Consider the following 21855-nt stretch of genomic DNA (forward strand, 5'->3'; position numbering starts at 1 on the left):
AGATTATCTTAGCGTTATTATTTTTTATTAAAAAATATATGGTTAGAAAACTCTTATCGAGATCTTTAAAATAAGATTAATATTCAATAGTTTTAGAAGTAATTTTAAATTACTAATTTTTTAATTAAACGCATTGAAATTACATTACACGAAATAAACATCGAAATAATCATTACATGTCATTAACTAAAAATATCAAAATTACATTACCTAAAATAAGCAGAAATTAATCAAACATAATAAAAGCAATAGATGTTTAATATTCTGGTCATTAAAGAGCTTGAAGCCAATGATGATGAACGATTTCAACGATTCCTTGCGCGACATAGGAAGATCCAAGATAGAGAAGCTCATTTTGAGCTTCGAAATACACTAATTGAACACTTATGGAAGAGGCACGGGAATGAAAGAATATAAATTTTAATGTAATTTTTATTTGATGTATTTTATTTTTAATGTATTTCATGTTTGATGTATTTCATATCTAATGTATTTTAATTTTTAATATTTACATTGGGGATAATTTTGAGTAATTATATTTTAGGATACATAATTTATTAGACTCATTTTTATAAATAATAAAAAAGTTTAAATTTAAATTAACTCAAAAATAATTTAATATTAGACTCATTTTTATAAATAATAAAAAAATTAAAATTAAAATTAACTCAAAAATAATTTAATATTAGACTCATTTTAAAGGTCTCGATGAGACCTTTCCTTCCAATAGTATTTTTTTTTGTTAAAAACTGATTAGTAAAACTAATTATATGCTTAGCTTAACTAACTAAATTATTTAACAAAGGATACAAATATAATTAAAATTATTGAATATAACACTTATTAGGCAATTTTGGCATTTTGAAAAAGTTGATGTGACAAATAGAGCCCGGCTTCATTTTCATGGTAGGGCTCCAAATTTGAAGCCCCACTATTTATGGCTCCAATTTTGGAGCCCCATATAGAGTCCGGTTGGAGATGCTCTAATTCGTTAAATTTTAACAGTAATAGGATTTAGCCTATCATTTGCCAACTCATTTAATTTTTGTCTCTCGTCTTCCCCTTCCTCTCCTCTCTCTCTCTCTCTCTCTCTCTCTCTCTCTCTCTCCATCTCTAATCTCACGGCAACCATCATCTCGACAATGGAGGAGAATGGCGACGCCTGCCGGCCGGGTCGAGCGCGGCGAGGGAGGAAGACCACGGTGGTGGTGGAATGGAAAATAGAAAAGAAATAAGGTGAGATATTATATATAATTTATAATTATTCAATCTTGATCTAAAGATAATATAGACTAATCATTTATTTATTAAAGTTATATTGAACCGACATAAACTAAACATCTCATTGCCAAATAACAAATGCAGAAGGAAACCACGCGGTGCACTCATCGATTAGTATATATATTAGTGAGGTTTGTACAAAGTTGACCTTCTACCATGCTATCTTCACAAGTAACTCGACTTGAAGATACTTGTTATATATAGTTATCATGACATGGCTGACGAGTTGCTAACTTGCTCCAGCTAGCGGAAGATTCCTCATGTCGTACATATATAAGTAAACTCTTGTCAGGAGGAGGAAGCTTTTCTCGATCGGCATCTTAGCAACGAAATGGCCAAGAAGTTCGGAGATCCCCGGGACAGCAAGCCGTATCCATGGGGCATCTGAGGCACGCATCACGCCAAATTGCCAACCCACCTACCCTCATTTATAATAATTAATTTTTCCACAGAGAGCGATTGAGGGAGACTACTACTAGATTTAACACCACTCCGATTCATAAAATTTGATTGTTTTTAGCCTTTCGGATCTCTATCTAGAAAACTGCAACTGTTCTTATCTTTGGAGAAGAGGCAAGTAAACTAAGCCATGGAATTAGAAATCTCTTACTACTACTCTATATTCTTTGCTATTGTAATCGTCTTAGTGCTTGCTAATCTCAAAATCTCTACCTACGGCAACAAAAGTGCAACACGGCCACCACCTGGGCCGTGGAAGCTCCCCATCATCGGCAGCATCCACCACCTCGTCGGCTCCCTGCCGCACCGGGTGATGCGAGAACTCGCGAGAAGATACGGTGCCGACGTCATGCTCCTCAAGCTCGGCGAGGTGCCCACCGTCGTCGTGTCCTCCCGCGAGGCGGCGAAGGAAGTCATGAAGACCCACGACATCGCCTTCGCGAGCCGGCCGCTGAGCGTCACCATCGAGATCCTGACGTCCGGCGGCAAAGACATCATCTTCGCGCCTTACGGGGATTACTGGAGGCAGCTGAGGAAGATCTGCGTGCTTGAGCTGCTGAGCTCCAAGCGCGTGCAATCTTTCCGTTGCGTTAGAGAAGAAGAGGTAACTAATCTCGTCCGATCCATCTGGTCGTCCTCTCCTTCGTCGCTAGTAAATCTCAGCGAGAGGTTATACGTGCTCGTCAACGACATGACGGCGAGGGCCGTCCTCGGGAGCAAGTGCAAGGAGCAAAATGCTTTTCTCCGCGCGTTGGATGAATCGATTAATTTATCAGCGGGGTTCAACCTGGCCGACCTATTCCCGTCGTCGAGGATCGTGAGTATGCTCAGCGGCGTGGCCGCGAAGGCACAGAGGTGTACAAGGACTGTTCATCAAATCTTGGATACAGTCATTCAAGAACATAAAGTAAGGCAGAACAGAGCTACAGTAGCAGGAACAGGGGAGGATTTGCTTGATGTTCTCCTAAAGATCCAAGAGGAAGGTGGACTACAATTCCCTCTCACAACCGAAGCCATCAAGGCAGTCATCTTCGTAAGCCATCTCTCTCCCCTAACCCAGTTAAAAATCTTACTACCAAATCGGTTCGTGCTTATTTTCCAAAAAATCCATTACTGTAGGATATCTTTGGAGCGGGAAGCGAGACCTCAGCAACAACCCTGGTATGGGCCATGTCCGAGCTCATGAGGAATCCGGGAGTGATGAAGAAAGTCCAGTCCGAGGTGCGACGAGTCTTCCAAGAAAGACCAAGACTCGTAATGGAGGAGAACATCAATGAATTGAGATACTTGCAACTAGTCATAAAGGAGACTCTAAGGTTGCACGTCCCGGTGCCGCTTCTCCTCCCCCGGCAATGCAGCGACACGTGTCGATTGTCGGGCTACGACGTACCGGAAGGCGCGACGGTGATCGTCAACGCTTGGGCCATCGGAAGAGACCCGAGGTACTGGACCGACCCCGACGAGTTCGTGCCGGAGAGGTTCGAAGACGGCTCTGTCGATTTCAAGGGGACCGACTTCGAGTTCATACCGTTCGGCGCCGGGAGGAGGATCTGTCCGGGGATGTCATTTGGGCTGGCAAATGTAGAGCTTACACTTGCGAGCCTTCTGTATCACTTTGACTGGGAGATTCCAAATGGAATGAAGCCGGATGAATTGGATATGGATGAGTCCTTTGGGATCACTGCAAGAAGGAAGACCGACCTCTCGTTACGGGCCGTTCCTCGTATACCTTGTCTTACTACCTAGTATATACTTTTTAGTTTATAAAACTGTAGCCTTGTATCTTCTTTTTAATACGGAGCATCATATGTGGAAATTTAGTTCTCTATTGAAAAAAAGTTAGTAAATTTTATATAGAGAGCCTTGACTCTTATCTAAGTTTTAACGCCAGTTCGACTACTGGAGCTAAGGTCTGAGGCCGAATCCTGGTCTCAACCCATCTCAATTTAACTTTATATGGGCTCTGGGTGTATTTGGATAATTCCAAGAGTCCAAAGCTAGCCATGTCATGAACAGTATCCGATCACTTCTTTTCCCTCATCAGAACATTAGATGTGAACTGTAAAATAGTTTAGGATCTTATCGCCAGTCAGTATGTATGGCTAAATTTTCACCAAAATTGGAAGAAATAGATATTATACGTTAGATATGACACTAAAATAGGAAGAAAATCGAATTAAACAATCTGACAGCCCAAGAACAAAGTCAGCGCCCAAATTGGGAACCAATTGATTGGACTAAGAGACAAAACTGTACCAAGACCTGCCGGAGCCACAGCTGGGACTCAAGGTACCTAAATGCCAATTCACATCCTGCCAAGAGTAATATACTTCTCTTCTTCTCTATCCTTCTCGACTACTGCAAGGTTTGGAAATCCCATAAATGCAAACCCGTCTCATTCGACCAGGCTGCAACGAAGCGATCGTTCACAGCCATCACTCTCACCTCCCCAATCCTCTCCATAAAACTATACAAGAACTTCCCTTCCATTACATCGTAGACCCTAATCCTACCATAACAACAAACAATGGCGTATCCCCAGTTCATGCACCCAACTTTACGAACCAGATCTCGATGTTGCCCCTGGTCTTGATCTGCTCTTCTAGATACGTTAAACCAACCGACCTCCTCCAATTCCGGCACGCTGTAAACCTTCGCCGTTCCGAACCAGTCGACGGCGACCGCCAGGCCTTCGCAACCATCCATCGAGTCTACAATGCAACCCCGGACGAGCTCTAGCTCATTTACAACATCCCCAGGGTCATTAATGTCCATGACTTGGATTTTCGAACTGGTACAGCCGACTACATGTCCAGGCGCCGCCATCCTGGCTCGCGCCACAATGGGCCCGTCTAGGTCGGTAAGCATGTGCCAACCTAGGACGGCGTCGGGATCCGTCAGGGCCCCACCAACGTACATGAGCTCCTCTGTGGCTACGTCCCACACGTGCCAGGATCTACCTGGCACGCCGGCGAACAGCCCAACCCACCACCGGTCGTTGCCTGTGAAGTCGACCAAGGTCCCGTCCTCCACTAGGTTTCCGACGCAGGCCCGGCGCGACGAGCCGGATATAGGGTGCTCTATGTCCGCCACGTGGATGTTGCCGTCTTTGCAGGCAAAGACGAGCCGGTCGGGGCCAGAGAGGAAGAGTAGACCGGAGACGGTCTGCGAGAAGCGGCCAAGCCGGTCGCCCTCGGGGTGGGAGTGATACGTGGCAATAGGACCGGCATCGCCGTTAGGGATGTCGAAGAGGCGGACGTTGCCGTCGAGGAACCCCGCAGCGAGGTGTCGGTCGGAGAGCGCGAGGCAGCAGCAGGCGAGTAGCGGCGAGGTTGCAGGTAGCAGGAGGGAGTGAGCCGAGCGACGCGAGCGGAAGTTGCGGCCGGTGCAGTGGAGTCGGGCAAACTCGATCTGCCAGCTTGCGGCGAGGCGGCGTTGCCGGCGCCAAATGCGGCAGGTGATGTCTTGCCATAGCATCTCGGACTGGGAAACAGCTCGCCATGCAGAGCAAACCTGCTTACGTTGTAACAAAACTAACTCTAATAAAAGTTTATAATACCATGCCTTGAAGACTAAGTTCATAGTATAGAGTACAAATGCTTGTCAGAGAAATAATTGCTCCAATGAGAGCATTATGCCAACATTCTATATCTGACAAACAACAAACCTATACATGCAGTTCCAGCAAGTTGTTAGTTCGAGATCTCGTCATTGTTGTCCAGAAAACCTTACACTTTTAGCCCATAGTGGCATGCTGATATAATAACTCTGATACATTTTTGATGTTATTCTTCCTAATACCTATGCAGTTGGATGAAAATTAGAAAACATCAACATGCCAATATCAAGTCAAACCATGCATCCTTTAGAATTAGGGTGCCTAATATATTACTACGTTGATGAGTCATAAGAGCATAAAGATCTTTAAGAGGTAAGAACAGATGTCTATTCAGGAGGAAATATACGAGATTGATGTACAATCAAAATAAAGTAAAGCTTAAGCTATAGACAATGAGTTTAAAAATAAGGCTACTGAGAAGAACAACACAGGAAATAACAGTATTATCCCAACCAGAACAATTTCTAGAGGACGAGTTTTAAGTACCTTTTGTACTGTATATTGAAAAGGTTAGGTCCAAGGTACAGAAGAATATCAATGTGAATAATAGAAATCAGAGGGACCAATAGAGAAAATTACAGACTTAAAGTTTATAAATTAATAACTATTTATCTTTTCTTCTACAGTGACAGGACGAAAATTAGGAGAGAAAAAAACTCCTCAACTAAAAAAGTAGACTTTGGTCAAACGACTTGAAACTTTCCATTCGTACTGCATGAAAGGAGCTCTCTATCTCATGTGACGAGATGAGTCACGGCAACGAGGAAAAAGACGACAAAGAAAGGATGGTACGATGAACAGGGGGGATTCCTACAATTGTAACGGGCCCCAGTAAGCAACTCTTTTGAACCGCGTCTTACTTCCACCCGTTACAAAATAGATACAAGCAATTTGCGACGTACCACCAAAGCCCAAAAAAAGGTCCAACTTTGACCCTTTTCGGCACATCCTTTTGCTGTTTGACGACTCATTCTTTATGCATACCTGACAATGGAGAGCGATCCTAACATCCCATCTCAAAATAAAAAATAATAAAAAAAAAAAGAAGAGAGAGAGAGAGCAGCAAAACGACAAGGGTCATGTATGCCTTTGTAGCACACCATGAAGTGGTATAAGTAGTGCAGTAACAACGACTCCACTTTTATATATAAAGAAACATAATGATAGCATAAGCAGGCGATTGGATGAGGGAAGATATGAACACAATCCCATCACAAAGAGTTAAAAGGAAAAGAAGACGAGTCGTTGGAAGAAGCGAAGAGTTGGTCGGCCCATGCAAGTGGCAACAGAATGCGTTGTCCCTGTTGCTTCTTTTCCCACACTTTCATTTCCAAGGAACACCATAAAATAATAACCACCGTCATTTCTAAAATAATATCCCATGGCACGGCCCGATTCATTCCAAAGCCCTTTGGAACTAGGGTTCCCTCGTTAATTTTGGAAGTCACTGTTGCGATGGAGAGAGAAGTTTTAGATGATTACAAGACGAGAAAAGGAAGCGAAAGTGCCAAGTTGGGGCTTTAATTTGTTTGCTGCTACTGCCAAGTATAACTCATGAGTAGGCGAAGGACTACTACGAACTAGTTGCAGCACCAAGCCCGAAGCTCACCACTGCGAACCCAACAATTGGAGTCACCATCTTAAGTCTCTTTTTGTTTCTTTCTAAGAGCCATACATACAACATAAAAGAGGGCGATGGAGATGGATCAGAGAGGTAAAGGAAGGGTCAAAAAAGGTAGCAGCAGCGCCACCACCACTGACGACGCCGCAGGTACTCGTCAGAGCAGTGAAATGGAGAGATAAAAGAAAGTATGATAGCTAAAGTATGTCACGTCTCCCATCCCTCTCGATTATATACATATATACAAGCACGCACAGTCTCGGATATATATATATATATATAAAAACAATATTAAAGATGAGAAAGAGATGGAGAAGTTCAGAGAATTCCTCATCTCATCTCGCTGGCTTCACCCAAACAAAGTAACCAGTAAAAGTATGGCCAAGAAAGGAAACGAGCAATAAAGCTACACAATAGTGTGTGTGTGTGTGTGAGAGAGAGAGAGAGAGAGAGAGAGAGAGAGAGAGAGAAAGGGAAAGGCTTTCACTTTCTGAGGGGAAGGATAGATATAAGCTCTGACGACGCGCCGCCCAGCGCCGTAAGATAACAGAACAGGCTAAAGAAAGAGACAAGACAAAAACGTTCAAACTTATCCATAAATGGAACCCTTGTCCTGCTACTTATCTACTGTCCTAAGATTAGATAGCATATATGCACATTTCTTCCTCAAAAAGAACTTTTTCCTTTCGGTTTCACCATCATCGCCAATAAGCAAACAGAAAAATCTAATAAACTTTCAATTAAAGATAACTAACAATAAAAGAAACGGATACAGGTCGTAGTAGTAAATGATTGCACCTGGAAGAACGTAGCGATGGCAGGCGCCGCAGCGAGTCTCCCGTCGGAGGCGGCGGCGTTGACCGCCACCTGCGCGGCGACCGCCTCCACGAAGTGCTCCGGCCACGCCATATCCGCCGATCTCCGCCGCGACGACGACGGGTCTCCGTCGCGCCTCCGGCCGTCCTCGACGCCTCCGCCACCCTCCGGCGGCGACGCCGACATCACTGGGTTAAAGGAAATCAAATGTATAAACAAAAAAGAACCAAAAAAAAAGTGGAAGAGATGGGTGAGGATGGTAGTAATGGAGAAAGGAGATGGATAGATAAATGCACAAAACACGGCGATATATAGGCGTGATCGAGTTATTTTACGGCGTTTTTTATATGCTTCTTTTATAATATTTTATGCACTGTCTTTTGTTTTCACTGTATATACAATATATTTTATATTATATCATCCGAAGATTGCAATAGCGTCATAAAACCATTCTGTAGCTTCCAGCCGTTGGATCAGATCTTGTAGAAGAAAGACAAAATCTAATAATAGCGGCTTATCTAACTGTAGATTTTGTCTGTTACTCAAATTTAGCGTAGCAGAAGGAGTCATGTCGTATCGTATCGGTCTCGAGAACCGGTGCAAAACCTTATGGTTGTAAGTTTGATGTGGAAATAGTTCGAATATTCTTTAAAAAAAGTATATTTTTTATTTTGAGTTAGGTTTGACTAAAATTAACTTTATTAAAAAAATATAGAAAATAGACTATTTTTTATATATATGTAAAAAGTGAAGCGACGTAAACAAAAAAAAATGGAATCCATACTAATGAGACCGACGAAAATTATTTTATTTTTATGCTATTCTTCCGTACGCATCTTTATATGTGGGTAAATCTAGCCGTTGACAAAAATAAATGGTACAAAGATAATTTTATCCTAATTACCATTTAAATCAACTAGAGAGAGCAACCAAAGAGATGTTGCTATTAAGATTTTATTTTGACTAATAAGATTTCGTTTACTTTAGTCTATAGATATTCTTTTTTATTATTCTTCAATAAGATATTTATTCCATAAATAAATACTCTTATGTTCGCTTATAGTATTATGAAATAAAGAAATTATCTTTGATAATTATTTTTGATATAATATAAAGTAAATAAATAAATAAATAATAATAAATTTATTTTATTGTTTATAAAATTACACGAATAACTTTTGATTTGATATAAAGTATGTTAATTTGACATATAGGAATGATAAATTAGTAAATGAGTTAGTATTTAATATAAGATATAATTTTAATAAATTATATTTATATCTTATATTAGAGTTATTATGATGTTTAATTATTATTCTGAAATAAAAAAATTGTATTATAGAATAAGAAAAAAAGTATTTCTGAAGCAGGTTAAGAGATATTAGTATATTTAATTTAAGCTCTTTATTAATTTTAAATCAATATATATTAGATTTAAAAAAAAAACTGACTTATAAACTGTTGGCGTAATTTTCTAATCTCTTACTTATTAAAGGTGTGAATATAAAATAATAGTAGTTAAATAAGTAAATGACATAAAATATTTCATATGAAAAACCTTCAAAACTTTAAAAAATCATAGAACCAAACTCATATAAAAATTCAATAATTAATCAAACATAATAATTTACAAGACACACTTACGTACGTAAATTGATCTGCATAGTTTTATCTAAACTTGTCTTACTCACTGAAACCCCATAACGCAGTGCTTTTTATAATTTTCTATTTTTCTATTTACTTCTTATTTATAAATCTTTAATTAAGATAAGCTGGGCACTATTCTTAAACCACATAGCATTCGAGATTGATCTAACTATCTCGGTACCCTCTAGATGATGTACTGTTTAAATGAAGAATTAAAGTTGTGTGGATTCAAGATTGAAGCACATTTTTTGTGAAAAATAAACTTAAGTTGCAAAAGCTATACTAAAAGATGATTTTTATCTATTAGATTTTGATAACCTTAAAATACCTTTAGCATATAAGATCAAATATATTTCGAAGCAAATTCCAAAATATATTCAACTATGTAGATATTTAACGACAGTAATTGAATGCATTAGTTGTATATTTGAATGCAATAATTAGTATTTGAATAGAGTCGCTTTGTGTGTTTGAACGCGATAACTTAACTATTTGTCTTTAAAAATAATGTTCTTATAAATTTTGAACTTCATTTCAAATTTTTAATACTCGAAAAAATTTCATGAATTTGAAAGTTCAAATTGGCATTCAAACTACTATTGCTCTAGAAATATGAAATATCATTAGAACTTCTATTGCTCAAATATTCGTGAAACTTGCAATATATATATGCTCATTTTATGAAAATAAATATATTAATATATTTGAATTATTTTCTACATATTTGCCAATTACATAAAACTTTACAAATTTAACTTTCAACTTTTAAAAATATTTGATTTTTAAGTATACTATAGAACAAAAGTGATTTAAATAGATTTGAGTGAGGTTTTGAAATAGCATTTTATCATTTTGAATACGTAAAGATTAGTTTGAATTTAATCTATCAATAACTTTATAGTCCTAAAGTCCTGTTCATTTTAGAAATAATTTTTTTCGTATTAAAAAAGACAACTCTTTATTTGAGAATAATAGCGAAACATCACAATAATTTCATTATATAGTATAAATATTTTTTTAATCAAAATTATATTTTATACTACACATTAACTTACTTGTTAAATTACTCTTGATATTTATGCTATGAATCCACTTTATATCAAATCAATGAGTATTCATTGATAGTTTTATAAAAAAATAAAACATATTATCTATTTATATCACATAAAAGTTAATTATTACACATTTATTTTAGGATACCGGTGAAACTAAGAATAGTTATAATGAAGTTTTTAAAAATAATAAGAAAAATATCTATTATAAATTAACATTTTTCCTAAAATAAATGAGACCTTTTAAGATTGTAATAAAATGAGTAATGAAACCTAGTACCAAATATAAAAAAGAATGAAAAATCAAATATACTATCCGCAGTATTAATGCGAATACTATAATGAAGTTTTTGCCTTTAGTTTTTAAAGAAATCAAAATCGAAACATTATACTGTGAACCATTCTCCAAATATCATTTACTGCGAGTCAAATGATGTAAGGTAAATAAACAAGAAGATATTTCGAGGTTGGATAGATTTCATAAAATCTAAGATAACAAAACAATCCACTTATGGATTAACCAATACTGAACAAAAATATATTTCATTTTCTAACGGCACTGAAACCAAAAATCGAAACTTCAACAAACACTGAGCTGTGATTGCTGATTAAACGATTCAAGGAAACCATTTAAAAACAAAAACAAAAAAAAAGATAGTTTCATTTAGGATCCACTGTGTAAGACAACCAAACAATGAAACAACCCGCCGCATTCTTATGTTCTACATTAGCATAAAAATGTTACATATTAGCAATGTTATAATACCATTGCCTTGGTTAAGTACACAACTTTTTTGAGAAACAATGGCTGGTAATTGAGATAAAAGTGCGAGAATATAACAAGAAAGCAAATTAGAAATTATATTAATGGGAGGAAAAAGAACGAACAAGAGGAGGTAGAAAGATTTCCATTTTCGTTAAAAATTCGCCATCTCAAGGAAGAAGCACACAGGGGTTAGACCTTTGAAGTTAGAAATTTTATTGTTGTATTTTCTCTAAATTTTTCTGGAGGATTTCTCATGACTCACGGAGGGAAGGAGAGGACAAAGAGTCCCTTCACCTTGTCCAGAAGTCACGACCCAAATTGACTGTCAGAGTGAACCCTAATTCTGAGCAGAAGCTGTTAATCATCATGAGAGTATAGACAGTGAAAAAAAAGATATGTTCTACAAATTTAAGCGGGTCTTCAGAAAGGGCATAGGAAAGAGGTCGTGTGAAATTTTTTATGGTCAGAGGTATGAAGCTTGTCAGGTCTGGTTAGCTAGAAAAAGATTTTTAAGTTTTGAAGAAAAGTGGAATCACCAAATGTTAGAGAAGTTAGGCCCAAGAGAAATTAAGGATGTGACAGTGGAATTTAACCACATAAGTGTTGTCGGCAGTTAATATCATTAAGTACACATTAACCTATCTAGAGGAGAACTTATTAATTGCTTATAAATATCCACTTTTCAGAATCTGTCACATTGTAAGAGGAGACAAAGCACAGGCTAGATGATCTCACCATCACTGTGAAGATGGCAATTTGTTGCAGTGGTGAGAGTACTTATGCTCGCAAGTTGGCTAGCTAAGTTGCTGGTCTCCTTCTAATATATATTCGGATCTAAACATTTGCTACATAAGGCTGGATATTAAAATGAGCCAACCCAATTCCCTTCTCTGTCCCATTGGTCAGTTCACTACTTCACTACTAGTAATATAAAAAGCGAGAGAAGTCGACCCACAAAAGTATATGGGATAAAAACTGTTAACTGGAACTGTTGCTTAGGGCAGGAGTGCACTGGGTTTTTTGCTTCCCTTCCCTTCCTGCTGCCACTACAACTGCTCCTACCAGCTCTGCTGACCTGACACACCCTATATTATTATGTTATAAAGCAAGTTTAAAGTTGTAAAATAAACCATCTATTTCTCTAACAATGACATAGTTTTTTTGTTAGTATCTTTTCAGTGATATATCCTAGCCGTAGATAATATTATAATTAGTATCTTTTCAGTGATATATCCTAGCCGTAGATAATATTATATATATGTGCATATAATATGAAGTACAATTAGCACCATTCTTCTAGTCTTATCTAAATATAGCTAGCTACTTAATTCCTCCCACGTATGTCACGTACCATCTCGTCAGAAAGAGAGGAGGGCTCCATCTCTCGCAAGATCCGACCGTGCGAAATGGAAGATCCCGATAATTGTGGGCCCTATTCTCTCGCAATCATCGGATAAAGGGGTGGATCTTATTCGTATCCGCGAACAGCTAGCTCAGCCGAGCTCGAATAGTTGCGTCGATAAATGCTCTCGTTTGACCACCCAAGACTAATAAGGATCGAGAAGAAGTATCCATCTCTCTCGATGGATATTAATATTGGCGTGTGGTACGTGTACCTGCGGTGCAAAGTAAACAAGGATCGCAGGCGCAGGCGCAGGCGCAGGCGCAGGCGAACAGGGTCCTCTTCGCCTTAACTCTATTATGCGTCTCTTTTTCGAAGGGATGGTAGTAGTAGTAGCTCGGAGGAGTTGATGCGGGAGCCAAGGCCACGTGCAAAAGCGTACGTTGGGTCCCAGAACTGAGACACTTCTTTTGATGGGTGGCAATGTCATAGAGTTGGCAGAGCTCGAGCAGGAGTTTCCGGATGTTCTACGGTACGATGCTCTTTAATATTGCTCTCCCAGGAATATTTCTTTAATATTTCTCGATCGATCCAGTTTGAAATTTTGGGACTCATTTACTCAACAAAGCGAGTTGATGTCGAATAAAATTTGAATCACAACATAATTTAATTTTGTGATAGCTTTATTTGAGAGTAATCGGCTTATCTGCGAATTTTGGAAGATGATTGATTAGCCAGCCCATTAAAAAGAAAGGACTAATTGAAGCCCCAATGAGGAGGCCCAGTTATGGGCTTCTATACCATCTATCCACTCGTCCTAGATGACACGCGGCGCCTTACCAGAGCGGAGCCGGAGGAATCCTCCGCGTTTACTTTTTAGCCCTGAAACTCACGTTAATAACGAGAATGCCATAGTCCATCCGTCCATCCACTCTCCTCCTCGCAATCGTGGCCGTGCGCATCGTTTCTGAGCCTTTCTTGTCAGCTCATCGCCGAATCGCGGATTTCGAACCTTTTTTTCTTACTCAATCCAGGATTGCTTTGCTCTGCAATCGATGACCGTTCCATGGATCCCTCTTTGATGCAGCCCACTCCATCCCTCGTCGAAGAAGACGATGAGTGGGGTGAGATTTCGATCTATTACGCCTTCTTCTTCCCCCTTGTTAGATCGTATTTTACAGAACAAATTGTTTTTTTTCTTTTAGTTTTCGTATGGAATAGTAGAGATTAGTTGTGATTGTGGGGTTTGCCCTAGTTGGTGGAGTAGATTTTAGGATCCATGTCGTCGCCTTTCCTATGCTGGAAATTGAACGAGATGGATACTAGCAACAGGCAGTGTCCAGTTTTATCTTCTAGGTATTAACTTAATACTCGACATGTATATGACTCTTTTTCAGATAATAGCTGCTGTTTGAGTTAAATCTATGAGAAACAGGCATCGAATTTTTGTATGGAAGCTTCAAAAGTCGTTCATGAAATCAACTAAGTGAAGGTAGAAAGTTGGAAAAAAATTGAACTTTTTGTAGCCACAGGATAATAATTTCTACATTCATTTTTAGAGAGGCATGTGAGATGATATGGTATTTACGTTTGATAAAGATTTAGAATGGCTTTCCCTCCCCATTTTCATTATTGTTATGTCATGGTATAAGTAACTGAATCTTTCTCCATAGCTGCATAGTTTTACCTTCACTTGAATGTATCAGTGGTCTCTTGATATCTATCGCGAGACTATACATAGAAAACTTTCTTAATATTTGAATAAACTATTAGGCTTATTTACACAAAATTCTGTCCGATATTTGAATCAGCTACTCAAGTATAGTTTTGATGGGTCTTAATTGGAACTTTTAGATTTCCTTCCAGAGAAAGTGTTTTCCAAGAATTTTTAAGTTAATTCAAACAGGCTGGAAGAGAAACAATAATATTCACTTCTTTGTATGGTCATCCTATGCAGACAAGTTTACATTTCGTTACGAGCTTCTTTGCTTATTATATTGCTTATGAAGGAGAGATACTTCTCCAGCATTTTATTGTTCTTCCCTGGCTACTTTACTGTTACGCACTGCATTGTCTACTATATTCTTGTAGAGCAAATCAATATTTGTTTGTTTTACGTTGAGAAGTCTTGATCAAATAGCTGCGACCTTTCAGATACTGAAGGATTTGTGATTCCGAGCTTGGCAGTTGGGGACTCTGATGTCAGTAAGCCAGATCCCTCAAGAGTAACTGATCTTAAACCTCCAGAGGTCAGACTAGAATTGCTACATTTGCATCCTTGCTTCTTTAGCTTCAAGTGTGCCAATCTTTGCTCTGAGAATTAGGACATTAATTTACTCTGCATTTCATGCTTAGTTTTATTCAGATGGCTGCATAATCCTTGTACAGGAGAAAAAGGCAGAGGAGAAGATATATTTGGGACCTCACGGAGCACCACCATCTCAAGCAAAGCAGCAGGAGCTGAACGCAGCTGGTCGCAAGCAGCGGTTCAAGCATAAGCTGAAGGAAGCAGATAGAAAATTTGCTGGAACTGCTAGGGAAAATAAGGTGGAAAATCTACGAGAGCTGATGGGTGCTAGAATAAATAGCAGCAACATGTCAAAGGGTTCTCATCGCGATTGGCTCGACCCCCACTGTCATGAGTCCCAGTTCGATAGGTATCCTCACTAGGAGACACCCTTCAAAGGATACATCGAGAACCCTTTATATAATGCAGGGCCGGATAGGCTCAATCCTCATGCTTCCCAGCCATGGATTCTGTTTATCAACTGGTCTTTTAAATAAATGTATCTGCCTTGTGAGTTTTAATCACCTTGCTGTGTAGTTTTCTCCTCCTTTTCCTGTCACTATATCGGCCCATTCCTTTCTCCTTTACTAATTATTTTGTTGTATGATGAACTTCTTGGTAGTTGTTACATACATCATCATCGTCGTCGTCATCATCATATATATATATTAGTTGCGTGAGGAATGTTATTCTTGAAACAATAGATTGTGGGTGATCAAGTTAGAGTGTGGAAGCAAAAGTCGATGACAAGAAGCTGCTTGTGAGAAATCACAAAGAGCAACATCAGAAGATGTGAAGATAATTTATAAAACTTGTAAGAGGTGAAGAGGGAGGTACAGCAGAAGAGCCGCATTGCCGACTATGAACAGAGATATAAAACAACAACAAGAAATTGCCGTTGCATTCCTAAATAGTATCATAACAAAGTGGTGTTTCCTTCTTTTGCTCTTGATTCACCTTATTGGCGCCTTGATCCAGCCATTAGCAAATGCTATGGCAAGGATGACGAAGGGCGTGGACATGCCAAATATGATGATATATGGCAGGGGCGTCTTCATGGGATTCTCTCCTTCCCTTTCCCCAGCAGTCTGCCAGTACCTGCAGCACCATCGCCCTTGTTATCAATGCTTAAATATTAGATAATTCATTCGGCAATTTGATACTGAGTCCTAGCAGCTTAGAGGATTAAAAAGAAAACTCCGCATAATTCATACCAAAATATTATAACAAGAGTTATTTTATATCAAATTAAGTCACGTCTGGACGACATCAATCTAAACGTCATACTACACAGGTCTTTATTAATGCTTAATTTAGTGCATCATCAGGGTGAAAACGGGTCAAATTATATTCGATCCTATCCGGTTCTATATTAAAGTTTTGTCGAGTATGAGTTGAAAATTAAAAGATAATATTTGAATTAATATTTCTGTATTATTTAGTCTAAGATATTATAAAATAATGATAATTATTGAATTCTATACATTTCAGTAATTATATTATAATTTTTTTATACATTCAGAAAATAAATATAAACATATCTAATCTGTATTCATACTTATACTTAATTAATATAACAATTAAGTTTTCTATCCGTTCATTACCAGGCATTTTCGTCCACATAGGTGATTATAAAGGATACAATGGTATTCTAAGAAAGCTAAAAGATGAAGGCTCAGGGGTAAAAACTCACTGCTCTGGTTCCTCTTCTCTGGTGATAAATTTCTTCTTATCAGCTCGTTTCAGCTCTCCATCTCCTCCACCTACAGAACTTACAACCACTAGAATTAGCGTCTCTTAATGTATACAGCCAATACGAAACAAAAGAAGAATTCTCCATCTTTTGGTATCAAAAATTGCATCATCTGAGCAAATGCGTTACCGAGTTCGGCGCGGACTATTGCTGGCTTGATACTTGCGATACGTGCGAGGGAGTAGGAAGAGAGGGAAGGAGATGGTTTGCGTAGGAAGGCACTTCCAATGGCGGCGGAGGAGAGAGCTGCGATAGCCATTGTGGCCTTCTTGGGATATCCACCTCTCTAACCATCACATATTCGTTTATATAAGGATGTGGATAAGAGTAACGATCTGGCTGAAACTTGACCTCATGCAGACTCGATTGCAGGAATTAGCTGCAGATATGGATCAATGGCAGCCTCTCGCCCTCTCGTCTGCTCCGCAATAAAAAGGAGGAAATTCCTGCAGCCGGAAATGCAGACGATCCCTTCTCTTCGTTTATTTCCGGGATTTGGGAATTGGGGTTTTCGAATAAAGCGTTCTTCTCGCTTTCTTCCCTTTTTTTGCCGTCGGAAGAAGAAAGACGGGATTTTGATTCATGGAATTGCGTCCTCCTCTCTGGTATTGAGTTCTCTTTGTCCGATTGAGTTTAAATGGTAAGGAGCGATAATTTATTTACCCTTTTCAGACTAGATTTGATAAATTTTCTTGGATCTTCTGTGCATAATTCTTGCGTCATATATTCTATGTAACCGAATTGTAGAAAGTGAACTAGAGGTATATCAAATCTCTGGGAGATGGTTCGTGTGATTAATAATCAATGATTACCTGGGAGTGGTCATATTAAATGCAGATGGCTTGTGTTATTAGTTGTTCTTTTGGCCGGGGCCTATGACAGCAGAATACATTGATCTTTTGCATTGGTCTTAAATCATTTGGTATCCTAAGCAAACCCTATTATGAACTCCTAATATGTATTCTAGAAATACATCTGGATTGATTTATATTGCAACTAGATATGTTTTGAAGCTAAAGGTTTTCTAGATGAACTATTTATTGCAGATACTTCCAATTTTTCGAAAAGAAGTGAGGGTTATTCCTTAGTTATATGTGATCAAGTTTATTGCATACACTTATCTGTAGCTAAAAGTCAGTTAATCATATTTAACTTACTTTCTCTACTAAATCCGATGAAAACACCAAGTAAGTACAACTTTAATTTACACCACTATGCTTACACCATTATGGATCAGAAGTTCTAGGAGGACTGCTAAATGACAATAAATGATGTAAATGGCAATTGTATACAAAAAATGTGGAAGAATCGAAGGATAAATCTTAAGTGCACACTTTTTCAGTGTTTTTTTTAAAGGCTAACCTTTAGGTTCATACCAAAATCTACATTATGCAAATAACAATTCTCTTACAGGCATCAGCTGAGTAGGTAGTCTCTAAGTTTGTCACCATATAATACCAAACCATTAGATAATTGGCTTTCTGACACTCAAGACTAGGTGGCATGAAGATGAACTTGCTTTGAACCTTATTGTGCTTCTCCCATCTAGATGCCTCTCTTATTTTGTAGAATCTCTATTTTTCAGCTCTCATTGTAGCTACTGATCTCCTTGACATGCAGAAGGGCTTTACACTTTCATGTCCGACAGCCAATTCTGATGTTCATCGAGCTTAGTAGCTAGTGGGCTCTTTAGATTGAGTTTGCATAGCCAACCAACAACACCGTCATGGACAGTGAGGTTTAGGTCTACATGAACAGCTTTGCATGAGTGGTTCATGAGTAGTATAATTCATAGCAGGCACAATGCATGAACTTTAACTGACTTGAGATTCGACATTTTATAAAATCATTGTGAAAATTGAAATAAGACATTTGAAAGAACTAGCACTATAATCTCTGCATAAATCTTTCACAATTTGTTGTCATGCCAAGTAAGCCTAGGCTTGTTTGTTCTACCTTCGGGAAGAAAATTTTGACACACTTCAATGATTGAACAATGCCAACAGTAACATTTATGCAAACAGAAAGTCCTCCTGTTCCATGAGTTGTCCATTTCTTCCGGTGGCCCTTTTCTTTTTTTCTTTTACCAACAAATCAAGTGATTTAAAAACTGTGTTTCCTTTTATCAATAGGTCTTTTTATCTCCCTGCTTATTTTCACAGGATATCTTAGTACCCAAACAGAGTTTTGAATAAACTAGCCTTCTCTCAAATTTTTTTACCAAAATGGACGATTCTCCAAACCTAATATAAAAATGGATTTCTTTCACTATAGTTGTCAAGAAAATATTAATAAGATCAACGTTTTACTTTTAGATAACAATACCAATAAGTTTAATTTTTATATCTGTAAGTTAACGAAATAAAATACTAATCTTATTAGCAGTTTATATATATATATATATAATGCTTAACTTATTCGTAATTTATTTGGAATTTTTTAGATAAAATGCTAATAGATTCAGCTAAATCCATAGTTTTTTTTGTTGCCATATATGAAACGTTGATAAGATCAACAAGTCATATATCACAAGAAGATGCTGAATTTGTTAGCATTTTTTCTTCTTAGATAAATGCTGATAAATTTGTTATTTCATTAATAGCAATGAAATAGATCTCTTTTGCTATTAAATTTGAGGTGTGGTCTATTTTGGTATGTAAAATTAGGAAGAGGGCTAGTTTAGTCAAAAACTCCCCAATGAGACTCTTATATGGAGAATACTTGTATAATAAGTTCTTTCCTGAGAGAAACTTGTTTATGTCGTTCTTATAAGTTATAGCATATAATGTACTGAAAATCCTGATATTATATTATTTCAAAAGCATTTACTATTCTTTTTCCTTCTTGAACAAGAGAATAGCCCTAAAATTGAGAACTAATTGGAAATTCTAAATTCTGGACACCTGAAGAAAAGGAATCCTTGTGCTGTTGATAGTGTTTCTGGGATGAAAATTCAGAAACGATATGCAAGCACTAAGAGGGAGACTGGAAAGATAACTGATCGTTGAGCTCAATCATGTCGAGTCCAATCTATTGGTGTACTACTGAGCAAATGACCTTCATTACTGAAAACTTGCCAGAATGAATGTATTGTTTCTTACCCATCTGCCTTTTTGTCTACTATTTCATCAACCTTTGTACGTTTTCCATAGTCCAAGTTTCAAATCTGCTACACTTTCACAAACACCGCCAAGTTCTTGTGAGCCACATACTTATAGGAAAGCTGTAAAAGATCATGCCCTGTGAACAGACTTAAGTTGGTGATTTTTTAATACCTCAGTGTTTTTCAGCTACTTAACTGCAGTCTGCAGCAGGGACCCAGACTGCCTCTGCTGTCTGAGATAACATGGTTTATATATATGAATTAGTTCATTCTCAGTTTATGCAGCATGATGCTTTCTAGTGCAAGTTCCTCTTGGACAAATTCATAATGAAGACACTGCTACAGTGAGTTTCACCTAACTCATTTACTCCACCACTTTTTTTGTTCATCTATCTTTGGACACTTTAAGCATAAATTAATTGAATGCAAATAAACATGTGACTGCCATCAATATCCCAGTATTTATTTGTTAGATCCGATGGTCCCACATCAATAGATCATTAGATTGGTTCTTGTTTGTCTCACACCTGAAAAGAATGAAGTTGAACAACATTCATATATGATTTATCTGTTTCTCTGTGGAGAAGCCTTATACATTTTACCCATGTAAAAATGTTTATAGACACCAATAAAATATTTTGATACTGTTTTTATATGCCTACCTCATATCCATGTTCTCCTATTTAAGTGGTTCTTCTGTATCTGGTGATGATTTCGGCTAGAGCTACAGGAAAAGGTGTTGAGAAAGCACCTGTGACAACCTGCATTATTTGATACCTAATCTTCTAAAGGCATCAACCATTTAGCTAGCTATTTGATGCGCATTGACGCAAGTTAGTTTTATTTGCTTGATCCTGCATCCACATGATAAAAAAAAAAAAAATGGTATCTGAAGCATAATGCACACGTATGAACTGCGTGAGATCTACGGCCTTTCTGTTGTGTAAATTCGCTAATAATGTGGTAGTTAGAGCACTGAGAGCTCACATACACAATTCTAATGGCCTTCAGGTTTGTAGAAAGGCACCTTCCAGCATATTACAGGAGTGTACATTATGGCCCACCGTGAAAGTTGCAAAATGAAAAGCCGAATATGCCCGCTCAAAGGTAAAAAAAGGTTGTATTATTACTTGCATATCTTTTCTGGGGAATAAAGTTAGTGATTCACCAAAATATTCATTCCATCCATAAAGATCCTTCAGTTAGACGGAAGCTCACAAGGAGATATGGCCCAAGGAATTCAAGAGACAGTGCGACACAAAGATGCTGATTGAGACGTTTAAGCAGTCGTCTTTCAAATCTGGACAGCTGCAACTCAATTCAGTACACCTCCGAATGGTCAACAATGTTCTAAAGCTAATGACATTTTTGTAATAGTCATTTACTCTAATTGCAGCTGCTATGAAGTCTTGAAATAGATATCTTAGTCATCTTAAATAGATATGTGCATTTTGAAGTGCTGAACTCATTTGGTGTTTATTCTTCCAAAGTTGCAATGAAAGTATTATGGATGTTGAGATTTCTTTCTTCTTTTGATATTCTCTTCTGATGAAAGGATTCCCTTTTAACCCCAGCACGTACAATGCCGAACCACATGTTGGTGTAGGTTGATGTTAATGTCATTGTGAATATAGATCATATTTTGAGTAGGATGCACTCATTCCATTGCACGTCCTTTTCTCCTCTTGTACTGAAGAAAGATTGTAAAGTATGTGCAGCTATGACTTAAAAATGCATTTAGCTATCGATTGGTTTCTAATAAATCAATAAATATACATCGAACATATACCTTTTTTAAAATGAAATTATGATTATGGTTGATATATCTCTACTACTGTAAGTGCAGATGTGGAGTCAGAGTCGTAAATTAAAATCTTATTTTTTTTTATTACAAAATTGTTGAAGTCGTTGAACAAATCTTGAAAATGACATCGCGGATAGCTATCAGCCATGTACGTGGACTGAGATGGAGGATCCAGCACACAGAGAAGTTAAAACGCTAGAACCCGTACGCTGGATTATTATAATTAAAAGTTTGGATAACAATATCTATATCTTATTCTTAATATACGGCTGTCTAGGAGAAATAAATTCTAAAAAATATTCCGT

At 37.8% G+C, this 21855-nt stretch overlaps 4 protein-coding genes and 1 long non-coding RNA gene across 7 annotated transcripts; 3 read left to right on the forward strand and 2 right to left on the reverse strand.

The window, feature by feature from the left end:
- Positions 1 to 994: 994 nt before the first annotated feature.
- On the forward strand, positions 995 to 3630 carry LOC140784360 (desmethyl-deoxy-podophyllotoxin synthase-like). Its single transcript, XM_073131726.1, has 4 exons — positions 995 to 1236; positions 1366 to 1412; positions 1525 to 2773; positions 2860 to 3630. The coding sequence occupies exons 3-4, from the start codon at positions 1871 to 1873 to the stop codon at positions 3484 to 3486; spliced, it is 1530 nt and encodes a 509-aa protein (XP_072987827.1). The 5' UTR covers positions 995 to 1236; positions 1366 to 1412; positions 1525 to 1870; the 3' UTR covers positions 3487 to 3630.
- A 415-nt stretch (positions 3631 to 4045) lies between these two features.
- LOC140783489 (transcriptional regulator STERILE APETALA) lies at positions 4046 to 7982 on the reverse strand. Its single transcript, XM_073130385.1, has 2 exons — positions 7779 to 7982; positions 4046 to 5253 (listed from the first exon to the last, which is right to left on the reverse strand). Exons 1-2 carry the CDS (start codon positions 7980 to 7982, stop codon positions 4096 to 4098), a joined length of 1362 nt encoding a protein of 453 aa, XP_072986486.1. The 3' UTR covers positions 4046 to 4095.
- A 5449-nt stretch (positions 7983 to 13431) lies between these two features.
- Positions 13432 to 15414, forward strand: LOC140783810 (uncharacterized). Its single transcript, XM_073130876.1, has 3 exons — positions 13432 to 13727; positions 14758 to 14852; positions 14992 to 15414. The coding sequence occupies exons 1-3, from the start codon at positions 13670 to 13672 to the stop codon at positions 15271 to 15273; spliced, it is 435 nt and encodes a 144-aa protein (XP_072986977.1). The 5' UTR covers positions 13432 to 13669; the 3' UTR covers positions 15274 to 15414.
- Positions 15415 to 15681: 267 nt separating this feature from the next.
- Positions 15682 to 17253, reverse strand: LOC140783811 (uncharacterized). Its single transcript, XM_073130877.1, has 3 exons — positions 16773 to 17253; positions 16584 to 16653; positions 15682 to 15988 (listed from the first exon to the last, which is right to left on the reverse strand). The coding sequence occupies exons 1-3, from the start codon at positions 16900 to 16902 to the stop codon at positions 15844 to 15846; spliced, it is 345 nt and encodes a 114-aa protein (XP_072986978.1). The 5' UTR covers positions 16903 to 17253; the 3' UTR covers positions 15682 to 15843.
- Positions 17157 to 21275, forward strand: LOC140783812 (uncharacterized). Of its 3 annotated transcripts, none has more exons than XR_012108187.1 (4): positions 17157 to 17283; positions 20023 to 20090; positions 20758 to 20853; positions 20940 to 21275. It is a non-coding gene; the product is annotated as an uncharacterized lncRNA (long non-coding RNA). The 3 variants fall into 3 exon arrangements; XR_012108188.1 differs by having other exon boundaries at positions 17173 to 17283; positions 20032 to 20090; XR_012108186.1 differs by lacking the exon at positions 17157 to 17283 and having other exon boundaries at positions 18994 to 20090.
- Positions 21276 to 21855: the final 580 nt, after the last annotated feature.

Source organism: Typha latifolia, chromosome 3, assembly GCF_019914945.1.
Source record: "Typha latifolia isolate L0001 chromosome 3, TyphaL0001v2, whole genome shotgun sequence".
Classification (NCBI taxonomy): Eukaryota; Viridiplantae; Streptophyta; class Magnoliopsida; order Poales; family Typhaceae; genus Typha; species Typha latifolia.

Coding starts and splice junctions, on each gene's coding strand:
- LOC140784360 (XM_073131726.1), top strand. CDS start 1,871: ATGGAATTAGAAATCTCTTACTACTACTCTATATTCTTTGCTATTGTA. Junction 2,774..2,859: donor CCATCAAGGCAGTCATCTTC/GTAAGCCATCTC, acceptor CCATTACTGTAG/GATATCTTTGGAGCGGGAAG.
- LOC140783811 (XM_073130877.1), bottom strand. CDS start 16,902: ATGGCTATCGCAGCTCTCTCCTCCGCCGCCATTGGAAGTGCCTTCCTA. Junction 16,654..16,772: donor AATAGTCCGCGCCGAACTCG/GTAACGCATTTG, acceptor TAAGTTCTGTAG/GTGGAGGAGATGGAGAGCTG. Junction 15,989..16,583: donor AGAGAAGAGGAACCAGAGCA/GTGAGTTTTTAC, acceptor ATGGTGCTGCAG/GTACTGGCAGACTGCTGGGG.
- LOC140783489 (XM_073130385.1), bottom strand. CDS start 7,982: ATGTCGGCGTCGCCGCCGGAGGGTGGCGGAGGCGTCGAGGACGGCCGG. Junction 5,254..7,778: donor CCATCGCTACGTTCTTCCAG/GTGCAATCATTT, acceptor CAACGTAAGCAG/GTTTGCTCTGCATGGCGAGC.
- LOC140783810 (XM_073130876.1), top strand. CDS start 13,670: ATGGATCCCTCTTTGATGCAGCCCACTCCATCCCTCGTCGAAGAAGAC. Junction 13,728..14,757: donor CGAAGAAGACGATGAGTGGG/GTGAGATTTCGA, acceptor GCGACCTTTCAG/ATACTGAAGGATTTGTGATT. Junction 14,853..14,991: donor CTGATCTTAAACCTCCAGAG/GTCAGACTAGAA, acceptor ATCCTTGTACAG/GAGAAAAAGGCAGAGGAGAA.